General features: G+C 45.2%; 1 protein-coding gene across 1 annotated transcript; it reads left to right on the top strand.

Annotated features, from left to right (window-relative positions):
- The first annotated feature begins 241 nt into the window (after nt 1-241).
- ezh2 (enhancer of zeste 2 polycomb repressive complex 2 subunit) lies at nt 242-13,118 on the top strand. Its single transcript, XM_051393384.1, has 19 exons — nt 242-649; nt 2,637-2,760; nt 3,704-3,832; nt 3,925-4,044; nt 4,144-4,264; nt 4,353-4,535; nt 4,821-4,926; nt 6,011-6,174; nt 6,515-6,612; nt 6,749-6,986; nt 7,758-7,924; nt 8,042-8,177; nt 8,264-8,389; nt 8,469-8,647; nt 8,730-8,825; nt 9,037-9,118; nt 9,315-9,395; nt 9,478-9,562; nt 10,057-13,118. The coding sequence occupies exons 2-19, from the start codon at nt 2,644-2,646 to the stop codon at nt 10,115-10,117; spliced, it is 2,289 nt and encodes a 762-aa protein (XP_051249344.1). The 5' UTR covers nt 242-649; nt 2,637-2,643; the 3' UTR covers nt 10,118-13,118.
- Nucleotides 13,119-13,390: the final 272 nt, after the last annotated feature.

Raw genomic sequence — 13,390 nt, 5'->3', positions numbered from 1 at the left:
TTTTAATCCGGCTGAGACACGAGAGAACAAAGAGAACCAGTGCACATGTCCCTGAAGCAGCCCCCACCCCCGGCACAGCGCAACCTCTCATTGGCCAGCGCCTTCGATACGAGCCGACCAATCCCGTGCCTCCACACTGAGCCGCTCCAACGTCGGCGCCTCCGATTGGCCCGATCGTTTGGCGCCTCTTGAATCTGCTGCAGCCGTAGTGGGCGGTGAGTGCGGGACACGGAGCCGTTTGAACCGCCACTGTGTGCGTGCGTGCGTGTATGTGCGTGTATGTGTGTGTGTGTGTGTGTTGAGGCGGAAACACTGAGAACCGGACGGACTGTGTATGACGGCAGGGTGGAATCAAACCGCCGGATTTTAATCTACAAACCGGGTTCATTGTACACTGCGGTCCAACCGTACAGCGGGGCGACGACCGCTCTTCGTGTGGCCGACTCCGGGTGACTTAAAGCCGGCGTCGCGCTGAGAGAATATCCGCTCCCGTCCTCCGGAGCTAACCGCTAACGCTAGCCGCCGAAGCTAGCCCGGAACACGGAGCCAGAGCTAATCCCTCCGCACAAAGGAACTACTTTCCCCCCGGTGTTCTGGGCCACACCGAGCCGAACCACCGCGTTGAATGAGGACTGAGCCTCCCGTGCAGGTAAAGACGAACTGTCGGTGTCGATGTCTTGTGTTTTTTCAGCGGCTTTGCGATTCAAATGCCCCGGGACCCGGTGCTCGTTGCCCCGGTGGTCGGTGCCCCGGGTCCCGGTGCTCGATGCCCCCCCAAATCTTTGTTAACTGACCAACTGTTAGCTCGCTCGCCCGGAGGAGGAGGAGGAGGAGGAGGAGGAGGAGGAAGGTGTCCCTCTTCGGATTATATTCCCTCGTAAAAGACTTTCTGGAGTTAACACGTTAACTGGCGGTGTTTCGGTGCATTGTCTGCCGGGGGAAACATCCGTTGGATGGGGGACAAACTTGGCTCGACATCGGGAAGCTATCGTTAATTTGGAGCTATCTTTATTGTTTAACTTAAAGCAGTTTCTACACGTTGTTGTTGTTTGTTTTATAGGTTTGTTTGTATGTTTTATTTTTTACTGATTGAAGTTAAAGTGATTGATAATGTCACATGGTGGTGGAGAGAGGAAGTAAAAAGCTCTGCTCTCTGTTTATCTCTCTCTACAACTCTCACATTAAAACAACAAACCTCCTGATGAGCTGTAAACAATAGACTCAGCTGTAGTTTATAACAGGAGATATTATCGCGATATTAATCACTATAAATGAATCAATGTGAATCTCCAGTATGGTGATAATTGTGAATAAGCTCGAACAAACAGTCCTGTGTTGGTTCCCTCTTTTATTTTGAACAAGGAGGAGTCTGCATCTTCCTTCTACCCGTCCTACCGGTTACCATATTCAGCCACAAGGGTTGGACGATATACGATATTATTGCGATAAACGCTCACTTAAATGTGTCTGTGTGGATTTCTGTCAACGTGATAGTCGTGAATATCCTCTCACGGCTTTATAAAGTCACCAGCATTCAGTCTCATGTTGCTCTCCTGATTTATTTTAAACACAGGGGACAAGTGGGAGCCTGTTTAAAGGTTGAACCGGATATATGGAAAGTAGTATAAATTCCAAAAGATAATAAGATATGTCAATTAAAATGAAATAATCTTGAGTATAGTAAGAGAAAGTAAAAGCTCTGCTCTCCTCTGATGTCTTTGTTTGTTTACTAAAGCCACAGGTTGATACGGAGGCAGAATAATACATTTATTTTGTAAGAAGTTTGTCACTTTTCAGGTTGTAATTGTTCTAATATTCTGTCCTTTTAATATCAGTGAGACTGGATGTTTATAGCTATAACAACCTGGTTATTAACAGCTGAATGTATCCGGCTTTGTAGAGGACTTATCTGATATTCTGCGTTTTTTATTTTCATATTTATGTAATCTCAACTCAGTCTGTGTCGTACCACTGCACATGGCTCACTCGTATGTCTCCATGACAGCTGTCTGACACGTCTAATAGAAAGTGTGAGGTATCAGTCAGACAGCCGGGGCCGGGAGACAGCGACTCACGCCCACCACCGGATTGGCAAAATGCACCTTGATGCTACACATGAGCGGACGACTGTTGTAATGTAACAGAGAATCACAAAGAGGAAAGAATAAAAGTGGAGGGAAGACGAGGATTTCCTGCTCAGATTTGGCAAAAGGAAGCAGAGAAATATCGTCATGTTTAATGTTGACACGTGAACGCAGGAGAGGAAACTGAATAGATGGTGTTTGTACACGGTTGCTGTGAGCATTTTGCTCTTATGAAGGTCAGATACACCTAAATACTGTTAAATAAAGTGATATATTGTGTGGGAAGTAAGTCTGTACTCGAGGCTTCCAGTAGTGAAGATTTTGGACAGATGGAGAGGTTTAATCATGTGTCATACGGTGATCGGATAAGTTGTGTCATCCATATCGGTCATCAAACGTGTGGAGAATTGTTTCCAGATTCAACCAGAACAAATTTATAAAGTAAATGATAAGAAAAGCTCCTGTGTATCAAGTCAAACAGTGGAAATATGTAATGTGAAGGCTATTCGGTGTGTCGTAACCTTCCTCCTCCTCCTCCTCCTCCTCCTGCAGGTTGATCATGGTGCTGACAGGGAAGCGCTCGGAGAAGGGTCCTGCCTGCTGGAAGAGGAGGGTGAAGTCTGAGTACATGAGGCTTCGGCAGCTCAAACGCTTCAGACGGGCCGACGAGGTCAAGGTGTGTACACACACGCACACACACACACACACACACACACACACAGAGACCTTCAGCTAAAGGACTGGTGTTTTTAAACAGGCTGACGAAGGACAAACGTGGCTTTGTCCATCAGAAAAGATGCTAAAAAGATGAGAATTAAGAGAGTTTTGGATGTTAAGCTCCTGTAAAGTGAGGCTGAAAATATAATTTAGTTATTCCTCTGTTGTTAATTCAGTACACGAGGCCGTTGGTTAGTTTGTCCAACTGTTGTCTCGCTACTTGTATGAAGACACAGACCCAACAATAAAAGGTATTTATTAACTTGTCAAAACTGCACTAAGCTCTGGCAGCTCTTCATTACCAACACGTCCAAATGTAGATTAACGCTTAAACCTTCTTCACCACTGAGTCTGTTAAGAGGCAGTTGACGTGAATGGTACATGTTCAACTTTCCAGTGTTTTCTGAGCATTTAAAAGACAAACTTCTTACTTGAACTTGATTTGCATTTACCAAACTAACTCCAAATTATGATTTAATGTGGAGATTTGCCACTGAAATTCATACACAGTTTACGTACTAGAAGTTATAAAAAGCAGCAACAGGATATATCGTGTTTGCATGTCAACATTGCATCGCACTCTCATTTCCTCTTTACATCAGCAGTGTTTTGTCCCTCAGATGTTTTCTACTCACCTTGTTTAGGTTCTCAGAAACCATTCAGCACACAGGTCAGGGTCGCCCTAAATCCAGTGATTAGAGTTATGAAATAACACACATGAAGGCAGTAAAGTAATGTTTTCATCTTTTACTTGTTCAGTCAGCGTTCTTACAACGGCAGGTAGTATGAACAATAAAACCTCAGCATCCTGTCAAATGATGGCACATAAAGGCTGCTGGTTGTTACGTAGCTTGTCTTTTGTTCTCCGTGGCTCATTTTAAATTTACTTGTAACTCTTCCAGAGCATGTTCAACACCAACCGTCAGAAAATTGTGGAGAGAACTGACATCCTGAACCAGGAGTGGAAGACCAGGCGAATCCAGCCGGTTCACATCATGACGTCTGTCGGCTCCTTGAGGGGAACCCGAGAGGTGAGCGGATTAACGTTGAACCATCGGTGACATGTAGGAAACGTCTCTGTGAAAGTGTTCTGACTGTGTTTCCTCTCTGCTGACTCGTGCAGTGCACCGTGGACAGCGGTTTCTCAGAGTTCCCCCGGCAGGTCATCCCCCTGAAGACTCTGAACGCTGTGGCCTCGGTCCCGGTCATGTACTCGTGGTCCCCGCTCCAGCAGAACTTCATGGTGTGTGTGTGAACTTGTAACAGCTGCATGTAGTGGATAAAGTATAAAATGTACTTTATACATTAACCCCTAGCTGTCACTGTGTGTGTAATGTTTCAGGTGGAAGACGAGACGGTGCTTCATAACATCCCCTACATGGGAGACGAGATCCTGGACCAGGACGGTACTTTCATAGAAGAGCTCATCAAGAACTACGACGGCAAAGTCCACGGAGACAGAGGTGAGAGTCCGCGGTGACGTCAGGTTACTCTGTGTCCACCACTACAGAGACGATGGAAGAGGGAAACGTGTGTTGTGTTTTGTTTTAGAGTGCGGCTTCATCAACGACGAGATTTTCGTGGAGTTGGTCAGCGCTCTGTCGCAGTACAGCGACAACGAGGATGACGAGGAGGAGGAAGAACAGGACTTCAAGGTAGACAAGATGGAGTTGTGTGACAGCAAGGAGCATCCAGAGGAACCGCCGCGCAAGGACGGGCTCATTAACAACGAGAGTAAGTCCACCACTGAGACACCTGTGAGCACGGGCTCGTAGGACGTGTTACTGATTGATTGTGAAAACGCAGAAACATACATAAAGACACAAACACTGAACTTGTGTTAAAGTGTAACACTGGAGGTAAGTGAGGAGTAAAGACTGTAGGAGACGTGGTTGATGAAGCTACTTTTGAGGTTTTAAAAGACAACCATCACACACCATGGCTCTAATATCAAAGAAATGTAAGAGATTTAAATAAATGATTGTTTGTGTGTGTGTGTGTGTGTGATGTTGTCTCCAGGCCGAACCAGCAACGACAGCACCAAGAAGTTTCCCTCTGACAAGATCTTTGAAGCCATCTCCTCCATGTTCCCCGACAAGGGCTCCACAGAGGAGCTCAAAGAGAAGTAAGTGTGTGTGTGTGTGTGTGTGTGAGACAGTAACGGAGGAATAAATATGGAGACAGAGAACAGTAATACTTTATATTTATAATTTCCAGTCTCGTTCAAAAACTACAGAGAATGTGATTTCAACTTCATTATTCGTCTGTTATAATTCACTTTATTGTAGGACCAGCAGTTAGTCTGTTCACTAAAGATTAATTTTATTTCCTCTAATTCAGTATCAATATGAAAGCACTTCTCAGGGTTCCTGAGGAGAACAGTTTCTTTTAATTCCACAAATAAGCTGCTATCATATACTTTTTGATACGTCTTGATTTCCAGTTGTTTTTACTCTTTCTGCATCTATAAACTACCATTAATAACACAATCTACACACAAAACTCAACAGTCAGTCCTACTCTTTGTATCGTAGTGCAGACGTTGATTTAAAGCAACCCCAACAATAGGCGCACATTAGACACCCAATTAGAGGGGATTTTTTCTTCTAGAAGATTTTAAAAGTCTTATAATTTATCAAACTAGGATCATCATATAGATTACAATAAATCAAAGCTGCCAACCATATTTCTTCTTCCAAATATTCTATCCTCCGTATACTACGACCCCCTCTAGGGCCCCTGTATTGGATAAATACTGTGACATGAGTTAGATTTAAAGCCTCTCTGGTGTGTGCTCCACACAGTCTCACTGATTTATATTTGTAGGGACTAGAAGAAGACAAAACTGTAACACATTTAAATTAGACTATTATTTTATAAATAGATGTCTTAAAGAGCATTGTGGTGGGAATTTACTCCCATAATTCTATTGTTAGGAGACAGCAGGTGTTTCCTCTTCACATGGAAGCAGGTCTGTTTACTTCACTGTGTAAATAAAATCAGAAGATTCAGATTATTCACACGAGTGTGAGCCAAAGTAATTAAATACCTTCATGTAAGAGCAGAATTATCTTTATTCCACAAGAACAAAAACAGTAATTATGGGCTCGTTTGACAGGATGAAGAATCAGTAGAAACGTCTCAGTTAGTTTCTTTTTTAAGTTTATGATTACAAGCAGCTTTGATATCTCTCTGTGTGTGTTTGTCAGGTACAAGGAGTTGACGGAGCAGCAGTTGCCGGGCGCGCTGCCCCCTGAATGCACGCCAAACATCGACGGTCCGAACGCTCGCTCCGTGCAGCGTGAACAGAGCCTGCACTCCTTCCACACTCTGTTCTGCAGACGCTGCTTCAAATACGACTGCTTCCTCCACCGTTAGTACACACACACACACACAGACAAATAAATAACTCATAGCTTCCACTTACAGTTGTGCAGTGATGTGTATGCATTCAGTGAGGGATGAAGATTTTAAATAAAGAGCTCTTGTATTGGCCAATAGTTGAAGTGAAAACACATCAGTGCATTGCTATGAGCATCACCACAACAGACATTAGCTTGGCGAGGCTTTAAAGAGACTCAAGATGATTTAACTGAATTCTTGAAAGAAGCTGATGATTGAAGAATGTGTAAAGCTAACAAGCAGCCAGCTGTTTGTATTATAATGTTTTACCACCGTGGAGTTAACAACAGACTCTTCCAATCTTCCTTTAGCTTTCCACGCAACTCCAAACACATACAAACGCAAGAACCTGGAGAACCTGGTGGACAGTAAACCCTGCGGCATCGACTGCTACATGTACCTCGTACAGGTGAGTCATCTGATCCTCGGACTCCTGAAGCGTTCATTTAATATCACGCCAGTTTTCATTGTTGTTTTCTTTCAGACTCTGAAATGTATAACCTGATAAAAAGAGTTTGATCTGCTACATTACCCTGGTGTATCAGGACGGGATGGTGAGCGAGTACCCGGCAGGTGTGGTTGCAGAGCGGGCCAAGACGCCCTCCAAACGTTCGGTGGGGCGCCGCCGCGGACGGCTGCCGAACAGCAACAGCCGACCCAGCACACCCACCGTTTCCTCGGAAACCAAAGACACGGACAGCGACCGCGAGGGCAGCAAAGAAGACGAGCGAGAGAACGACAAAGATGACGAAGACAAGAAGGACGAGAACACCAGCAGCTCAGGTAGGACGCCAGCAAACATCCGTGTTGGGTGATCATTTCTGTTTCTGTTGCCGTTATGCAATCCGAGTAGCCAGCAGTAGGCCAAGGCATGATGGGAAAAGTGGGCCGTCACTAGACGAGGCTCTGTGGGATTGCAAACTGGAGCTGGCTCCGTCCACAGACCAGCAGACTCTGCTCCGCCTGGGTTGCAAAATGCAGAGAAATAGATTTATTCATTGCCTTTTTATTGAGCAACAGCCTCACGTGTATGTGTGTATTATTGGAAATGAGACCATAAACAGACAGCTGAGAGGCAGACAGCTGAGAGGCAGACAGCTGAGAGGCAGACAGCTGAGAGGCAGACAGCTGAGAGGCAGACAGCTGAGAGGCAGACAGCTGAGAGGCAGACAGCTGAGAGATTAAACTCCATGTGTCTGTGCGACGCCGTGTTCTGTTTCTTATCTTTAATATCACAATCCAAATCATATCCATAACGGTAACTACTGTTACGGAGCGAGAGTCTTGGTGAACGGGCAGATGGAGAACAAAGATGTGGGGAGAGGAAGAGGAAGCAGACGGGTCTGTAATTAATAATTTAAAATTCCCTCGTGCTGATTAGCGAGGCTCAGCGGGCGGACATCCAGCTCCACCAGACATATAATCTTATCTCTGAGTGCACAGGAAGGTGCAGGTTCTAACATTTTAGTCCTCATATTAAAACACTAATGGTACAAGACTGCTCTTTAGAAAACGTGTGTGTGTGTGTGTGTGTGTGTGTGTGTGTGTGTGCAGAGGGAAACTCGCGGTGTCAGACTCCAGTGAAGATGAAGCTGACCGGCGAGGCTGAAGCGGTGGACTGGAGCGGGGCCGAAGCCTCTCTGTTCAGGGTGCTCATTGGAACGTACTACGACAACTTCTGCGCCATCGCCCGGCTCATCGGCACCAAGACCTGCAGACAGGTGAGCCGACAGTGACGGAGTTCAGTTTGAGAGCCAAACTGATACAGAACGTTTCTCCTAAACCTTTAAAAAGTAGGCTGATGGACACACGGTCTAATCTGGTATCGTGTCCTGCAGGTTTACGAGTTCAGGGTCAAGGAGTCGAGCATCATCGCTCGGGCTCCCACCGAGGACGAGGACACACCGCCTAGAAAGAAGAAGAGGAAACACAGACTGTGGGCCACTCACTGCAGGAAGATCCAGCTGAAGAAAGGTCAGAGTGGTTTCACAGGTCTTCCATCCATTGTATCTGTAAATCTGAGGCAGAAACTCTGAAGATAATAACATCCTCTCTTACAGATGGCTCGTCCAATCACGTGTATAACTACCAGCCATGTGACCACCCGCGGCAGCCCTGTGACTCCTCCTGTCCCTGCGTCACCGCTCAGAACTTCTGCGAGAAGTTCTGCCAGTGCAGCTCTGAGTGTAAGAACCATCTCCTGACACATCCTGCTCTAACTCATCAGAAAGGAAACTCAACTTTACTCTCGCTGTGTGAACGCAGGTCAGAACCGCTTCCCCGGTTGCCGGTGCAAAGCCCAGTGTAACACCAAGCAGTGTCCCTGCTACCTGGCGGTGCGGGAGTGCGACCCCGACCTCTGCCTGACCTGCGGCGCTGCAGACCACTGGGACAGCAAGAACGTGTCCTGTAAGAACTGCTCCATTCAGAGAGGAGCCAAGAAGGTAACAGTCGACACTCTGACCCTCTCTGTCTGCGTATCAGGAACACATTCTGATGTTTCTAAACCAGTTCTCTGTCTCTCAGCATCTGCTGCTGGCCCCCTCCGACGTGGCAGGGTGGGGCATCTTCATCAAAGAGCCGGTCCAGAAGAACGAGTTCATCTCTGAGTACTGTGGAGAGGTAGGAAAGGTTCTTCATAGTCCATCCATAATTCAAATCAAAGACTATCAGTGTGAATTAGAGTCAATCAAAACGGACAAAAACTGATAAAACATAATAATTGTATTCTTCTTCAGCTCGGGTTTCTACCATCGACATGATTCTCAGATTGGATGAATTAGACTTTTAACGTTTTTGGGGGAAATGTGTAATTTGCTCAATGTGTCTGCAGATTATCTCTCAGGATGAAGCAGATCGCAGAGGGAAAGTCTACGACAAATACATGTGCAGCTTCCTCTTCAACCTCAACAACGGTAAAACACACACACACACACACACACACACACACAGTATACACTCAGGCTTTATGGGATGCTTCCTCAACTGGGACTCACCTTTATTTTGACAGGAAGGTTTTTCTACAAAATGAGGGTGTTTGGCTTCTTGCTATCACACAAAAATGAATCTCTGATGTTTGAGGAATCCTTCCAACACTTTTCTTTTCTCCAGACTTTGTTGTTGACGCCACGAGGAAAGGCAACAAGATCCGCTTTGCCAACCATTCTGTCAACCCCAACTGCTATGCAAAAGGTAAGCTAGCATTCAGAGTCTGTCTGTCTGTCTGTCTGTCTGTCTGTCTGTCTGTACACACTAACTCCTCTGTTCTCTGCAGTGATGATGGTGAATGGGGATCACAGGATAGGGATCTTCGCTAAGAGAGCCATCCAGACCGGAGAGGAACTCTTCTTTGACTACAGGTCAGAGTTCGATTAGACAATAAAAGTTTATCCGAGAACCTTTCTGTGTTCAGTTTATGAAATGTAGCGTTAGCTCCTCGTCCTGTTTGTGATCACAAACTAATCAAACATCCTCTGAAACTGAAGCTTTATGTTCTCATTGTCAGCTGTTAGACGTGATGGGGAGTAATCCTTCTGCTTTCTCTTCTTTAATGGATTTTAGAGGATTCAATGATGAACCAACACTTTGAACCAGAAAGACAAAGAGACATTCTCCCATTTGAGACGTTGGAAACATTCATTTCTGCTATTTCTGCTTAGAAAATGACCGAAACGATCGCTTGATTATGAAATGAGTTGCTTATTAATTGTGTCTGCTGGATTTACAGCTGTATAAAGTCACTGACAGAAGCTCCTCCAACACACAGCTTTACAACCAGGAGGATCAGTGAATCACCTGATCAAAGGGAGCCGCTAACCTGTCTGTCTGTCTGTCTGTCTGTCTGTCTGTGCAGGTACAGCCAGGCTGACGCTCTGAAGTACGTCGGGATCGAGCGGGAGTTGGAGATCGCCTGACTCGGACTGCTACCTCCTGTGGATCGACGACACAAAGGCCTTACACTCAAACACAAACACACCTTCACTTCAGGAAATCCAGACGACTCGTCACAATGCTAGAAAGCTTCAGGAAAACTGGGAATATTTGAAGCAGAATTTTGATGCTGTGTTTTTTCTTCTTTTTTTTTTTTTTTGAATACTTTTCATATCTGTCTCATTTTTCTTCTTGTCAAACAAATCTTCCTCCTCTGTGGATGTGGGAGTCTCGGATTCATAAATCTTCCCTCAGCTGAAGGTGCAGACCAACAAACTGACTTTGTTTGTGTGTTTGTTGTTTTTTAAATATCCCAAGTGTTTCGACGGCGAGAGGAGACGAACCCAACAACTCGTGTGCTTTTTCAAAAAGCTTCAGGGACCAAAAATCCTCCACCAGCCGCGTTTTCTCTCCAGTGTGAACTGAAGCAGCCACACACTCCTCAGAGTGCCACTGTCTGTCTGTCTGTCTGTCTGTAACACCGGGGGGAGCGTTCACAAAGCAGCGGCACACCAGACCCAACACAGCTTTGTGCTGTTTGTAGGCTCCCAGTGAGAATGTGGAGAACAGGGTTGATCCGTTTCCTGGCAACAGGTTTGGTGATTGATTCAAACATTCTCCGTATTTTACGGTTTTCCTGTCGTATATCGTTATAAACTGAATGTTTTTAGGTTTTGGGCTGTTGTTTAGACAATATTTGAATCAGTGTTACTGAAACTTATTTAAGGAAAAGTTTGTGTATTAAAATGTTGAAAACCAAACTTTGGCTTCAGATGTCCGACCAACAGTCCAAAACCAGAATCTGTCAGTTTCCACTGATATAAAACAGAAAATCTTCAGATTGAAGAACAACAGAATGTTTTGGGGCATTTTTGTCCAATAATTGATTGTTTAGGTCAGAAGTCTCTACAGAAGGTTTGTTCCTCCTTCCTGGAGGTTCTCAGAGTTACGTTTGAGAGCTGATTGCTTTCCTTTTATCGGTTTCAAAAACATTCAATTGGAAAATAAAGTTATTAAAAGCTTAAAAATTAGGTGAAGAAGAAGAACAGGGAATTAGAAGCCAAAGAGAAAAATATCACATTTGAGAAGAACCAGCAAATTTCTGATCAATCAATAAAGTTCCAGTCAGGCTGACCAGCAGTCATCAGAGAGCTGAACCAGGGTTCTGGTTCTGGTTCTGGAGCCGACTCTGCTTTGTGCCGCTGCCTCTGCTTCAGGTGCTAATGTGAACCAGCACTAGTTCACCACCGCAGGAGACTCTTCGTCTGCTCGTGTTCTTCAGTTTCCTGTTGTGAACCATGTGCTGCTCTCTTTTACCAAACTCAACCAAAACCACACACTCATGTCCCCCCCCACCGCTCCACTACCCCCCCCCAGTTCTCCCAGCAGCACCGTGCTCCACTCGCACTCACCCAGTCCGCTCTCTGCTCCCTCCTCGCTCCCAGTCTGGTTCTGATCCGGCTGATTTGTTCAGATTGAGGACAAACGATTCTTTAATGAGACAAAAATCTACTAGATAGATTTTCTTTTAGATTCTTTTTTAATAGAAAGCTTTTTATATTTCTGCTGTCGGCTAGAAACTGCAGAACAACCAATATTTCCTTTTCTTTATCAGAACCAGAACTCTTTGAGCCTCGGTACCTCGATTCATTCAACATCTAAATAAATCTTTACATTCCTTCGATCTTCATCCCCGACAGCTGAACTCAGATCAGTATATTACAGTATTGTGTCCCCAGAGCGCCGCCATCGGTTCATCAACTCCTCGTTAAACAGTGTGCGCGGACAGAGACTTGAGTACGAGTCGAGCAGAGTGCATGCTGGGAGTGCGTTCCTAAGATGTGTCCCGCTCTCTGCTGTGCCTTGAGTGCTGAACAGAACCTTCAGTCTGTCTGCAGATCAGCAACGTGTCTGTGGACTCTCTGCATGATGAAGTTTAACCCCCTCTCCTCCTCCTCCTCCTCCTCTCGTCCGTCTGGTGCTCCCTTCAGAGCGACTGTACTGCCTCCTCCAACGTGAAGTCCAATCAGTATCATATAATCTGAATCATGTTCCTCTAGTTAAATTCGCCTTTTTAATCAACAGTCACATTCTGACTCTCGTTCTGTTCTGATGTGAATCCTGGTGCTTCAGAAACGAACCACAGACGGTCTCGACTCCGAGCAATACCACCCTCTCTGTTTGTTTCTGCTCCTCCTGCCGAGGAGACGTTTCCTGTTGGAGCTCCGCCTTCTCGCTTTCCGCCTGTAATTTATTACACGCTTTCAGAGGGACGTCTCAGCTGCTGTGATGTCTGTAGTTGACGGATGAAAGACTTCAGGGGGGCTCTGAAAACCCGGTGCTTCTCTCGCGGGGTTCCTACACATACATTTCCCCCCCGCCCCCCACTGTGAGTTTTCCAGCTCGGGAAATGTTTTCACTGATGAGACGTTGGTTCAGTGTTCTGACTACGATCTGCTGAACTGTGTAGGAACCCTTCACGGACTTTAACTGCTGATTCAGACGAGCCTTCCCCATGTTAGTGATTTCCTCTCAGTGTTGATGCATTCAAAGACCACGTAAACCAGAGACTCTGAACCATCGCTGACTCTTACAGCAGCTGTTTTCATTGAAACCGGCTCCTGTGTGGAGTTTGAGAGTCTGAGGCTGATTGGAGGGCTGGGTAACGGGAACATGAGAGCCAATCAGAAACCAAACGGACCTCCTGAAGTAAAAGCTTTCTGAAAGATCAGTTAATGTGAGTTTTAAGTCCAAATATGACACTTGGATTCTAATTGGAGTAGAAACGTTGGCTCAGAGTTACCCAGCCCCGGCTGAAGTCTCAACTGCAGGTTATTTATCGTTTCAGACGTCCGCCTGCGTTCACTTTTCATTCTTATCAAACCAGGACCACTTTTTTCCTCCGATGACACAGGTGCTGATTTTGTAATGTTTACAGGGATTTTGTTGTTCAAAGTGATGCAGATTAAAATATTATAAATGGTGCTTTTTGTTTGGTTTGTTTTTACTTTAAACTGACTCTGAGGAGAGAAACTGCTGAAGATAGGAAACATTTTATACTTTATCTAAAAGTTAAAGTGAATTAAACACTAAAGTTACACAGGAAGGAATAACTGAACATTATAGATCAGATTGTTTAAATCTCTTCCATTAGTTTGTATTTTTAGGATAATGTGATTTAATTCAGGTTCCTCCTCCCGACATTTAAAACAATCAACCACATCTGAACAGAAACAACCAGTCGGAGACAGAAAGAT

This window comes from Dicentrarchus labrax, unplaced genomic scaffold, assembly GCF_905237075.1.
Source record: "Dicentrarchus labrax unplaced genomic scaffold, dlabrax2021, whole genome shotgun sequence".
In the NCBI taxonomy this organism is placed as follows: domain Eukaryota; kingdom Metazoa; phylum Chordata; class Actinopteri; family Moronidae; genus Dicentrarchus; species Dicentrarchus labrax.
The sequence above is the reverse complement of the archived record's forward strand: the minus strand, read 5'-3'. Positions and strand labels throughout refer to the sequence as shown.

What these genes read in the sequence shown, in the direction of transcription:
- ezh2 (XM_051393384.1), top strand. Translation starts at nt 2,644, where the DNA reads ATGGTGCTGACAGGGAAGCGCTCGGAGAAGGGTCCTGCCTGCTGGAAG. An exon ending in GACGGGCCGACGAGGTCAAG is followed by an intron (nt 2,761 to 3,703) that starts GTGTGTACACAC and finishes TAACTCTTCCAG; the next exon opens with AGCATGTTCAACACCAACCG. An exon ending in CGGGCTCATTAACAACGAGA is followed by an intron (nt 4,536 to 4,820) that starts GTAAGTCCACCA and finishes TGTTGTCTCCAG; the next exon opens with GCCGAACCAGCAACGACAGC.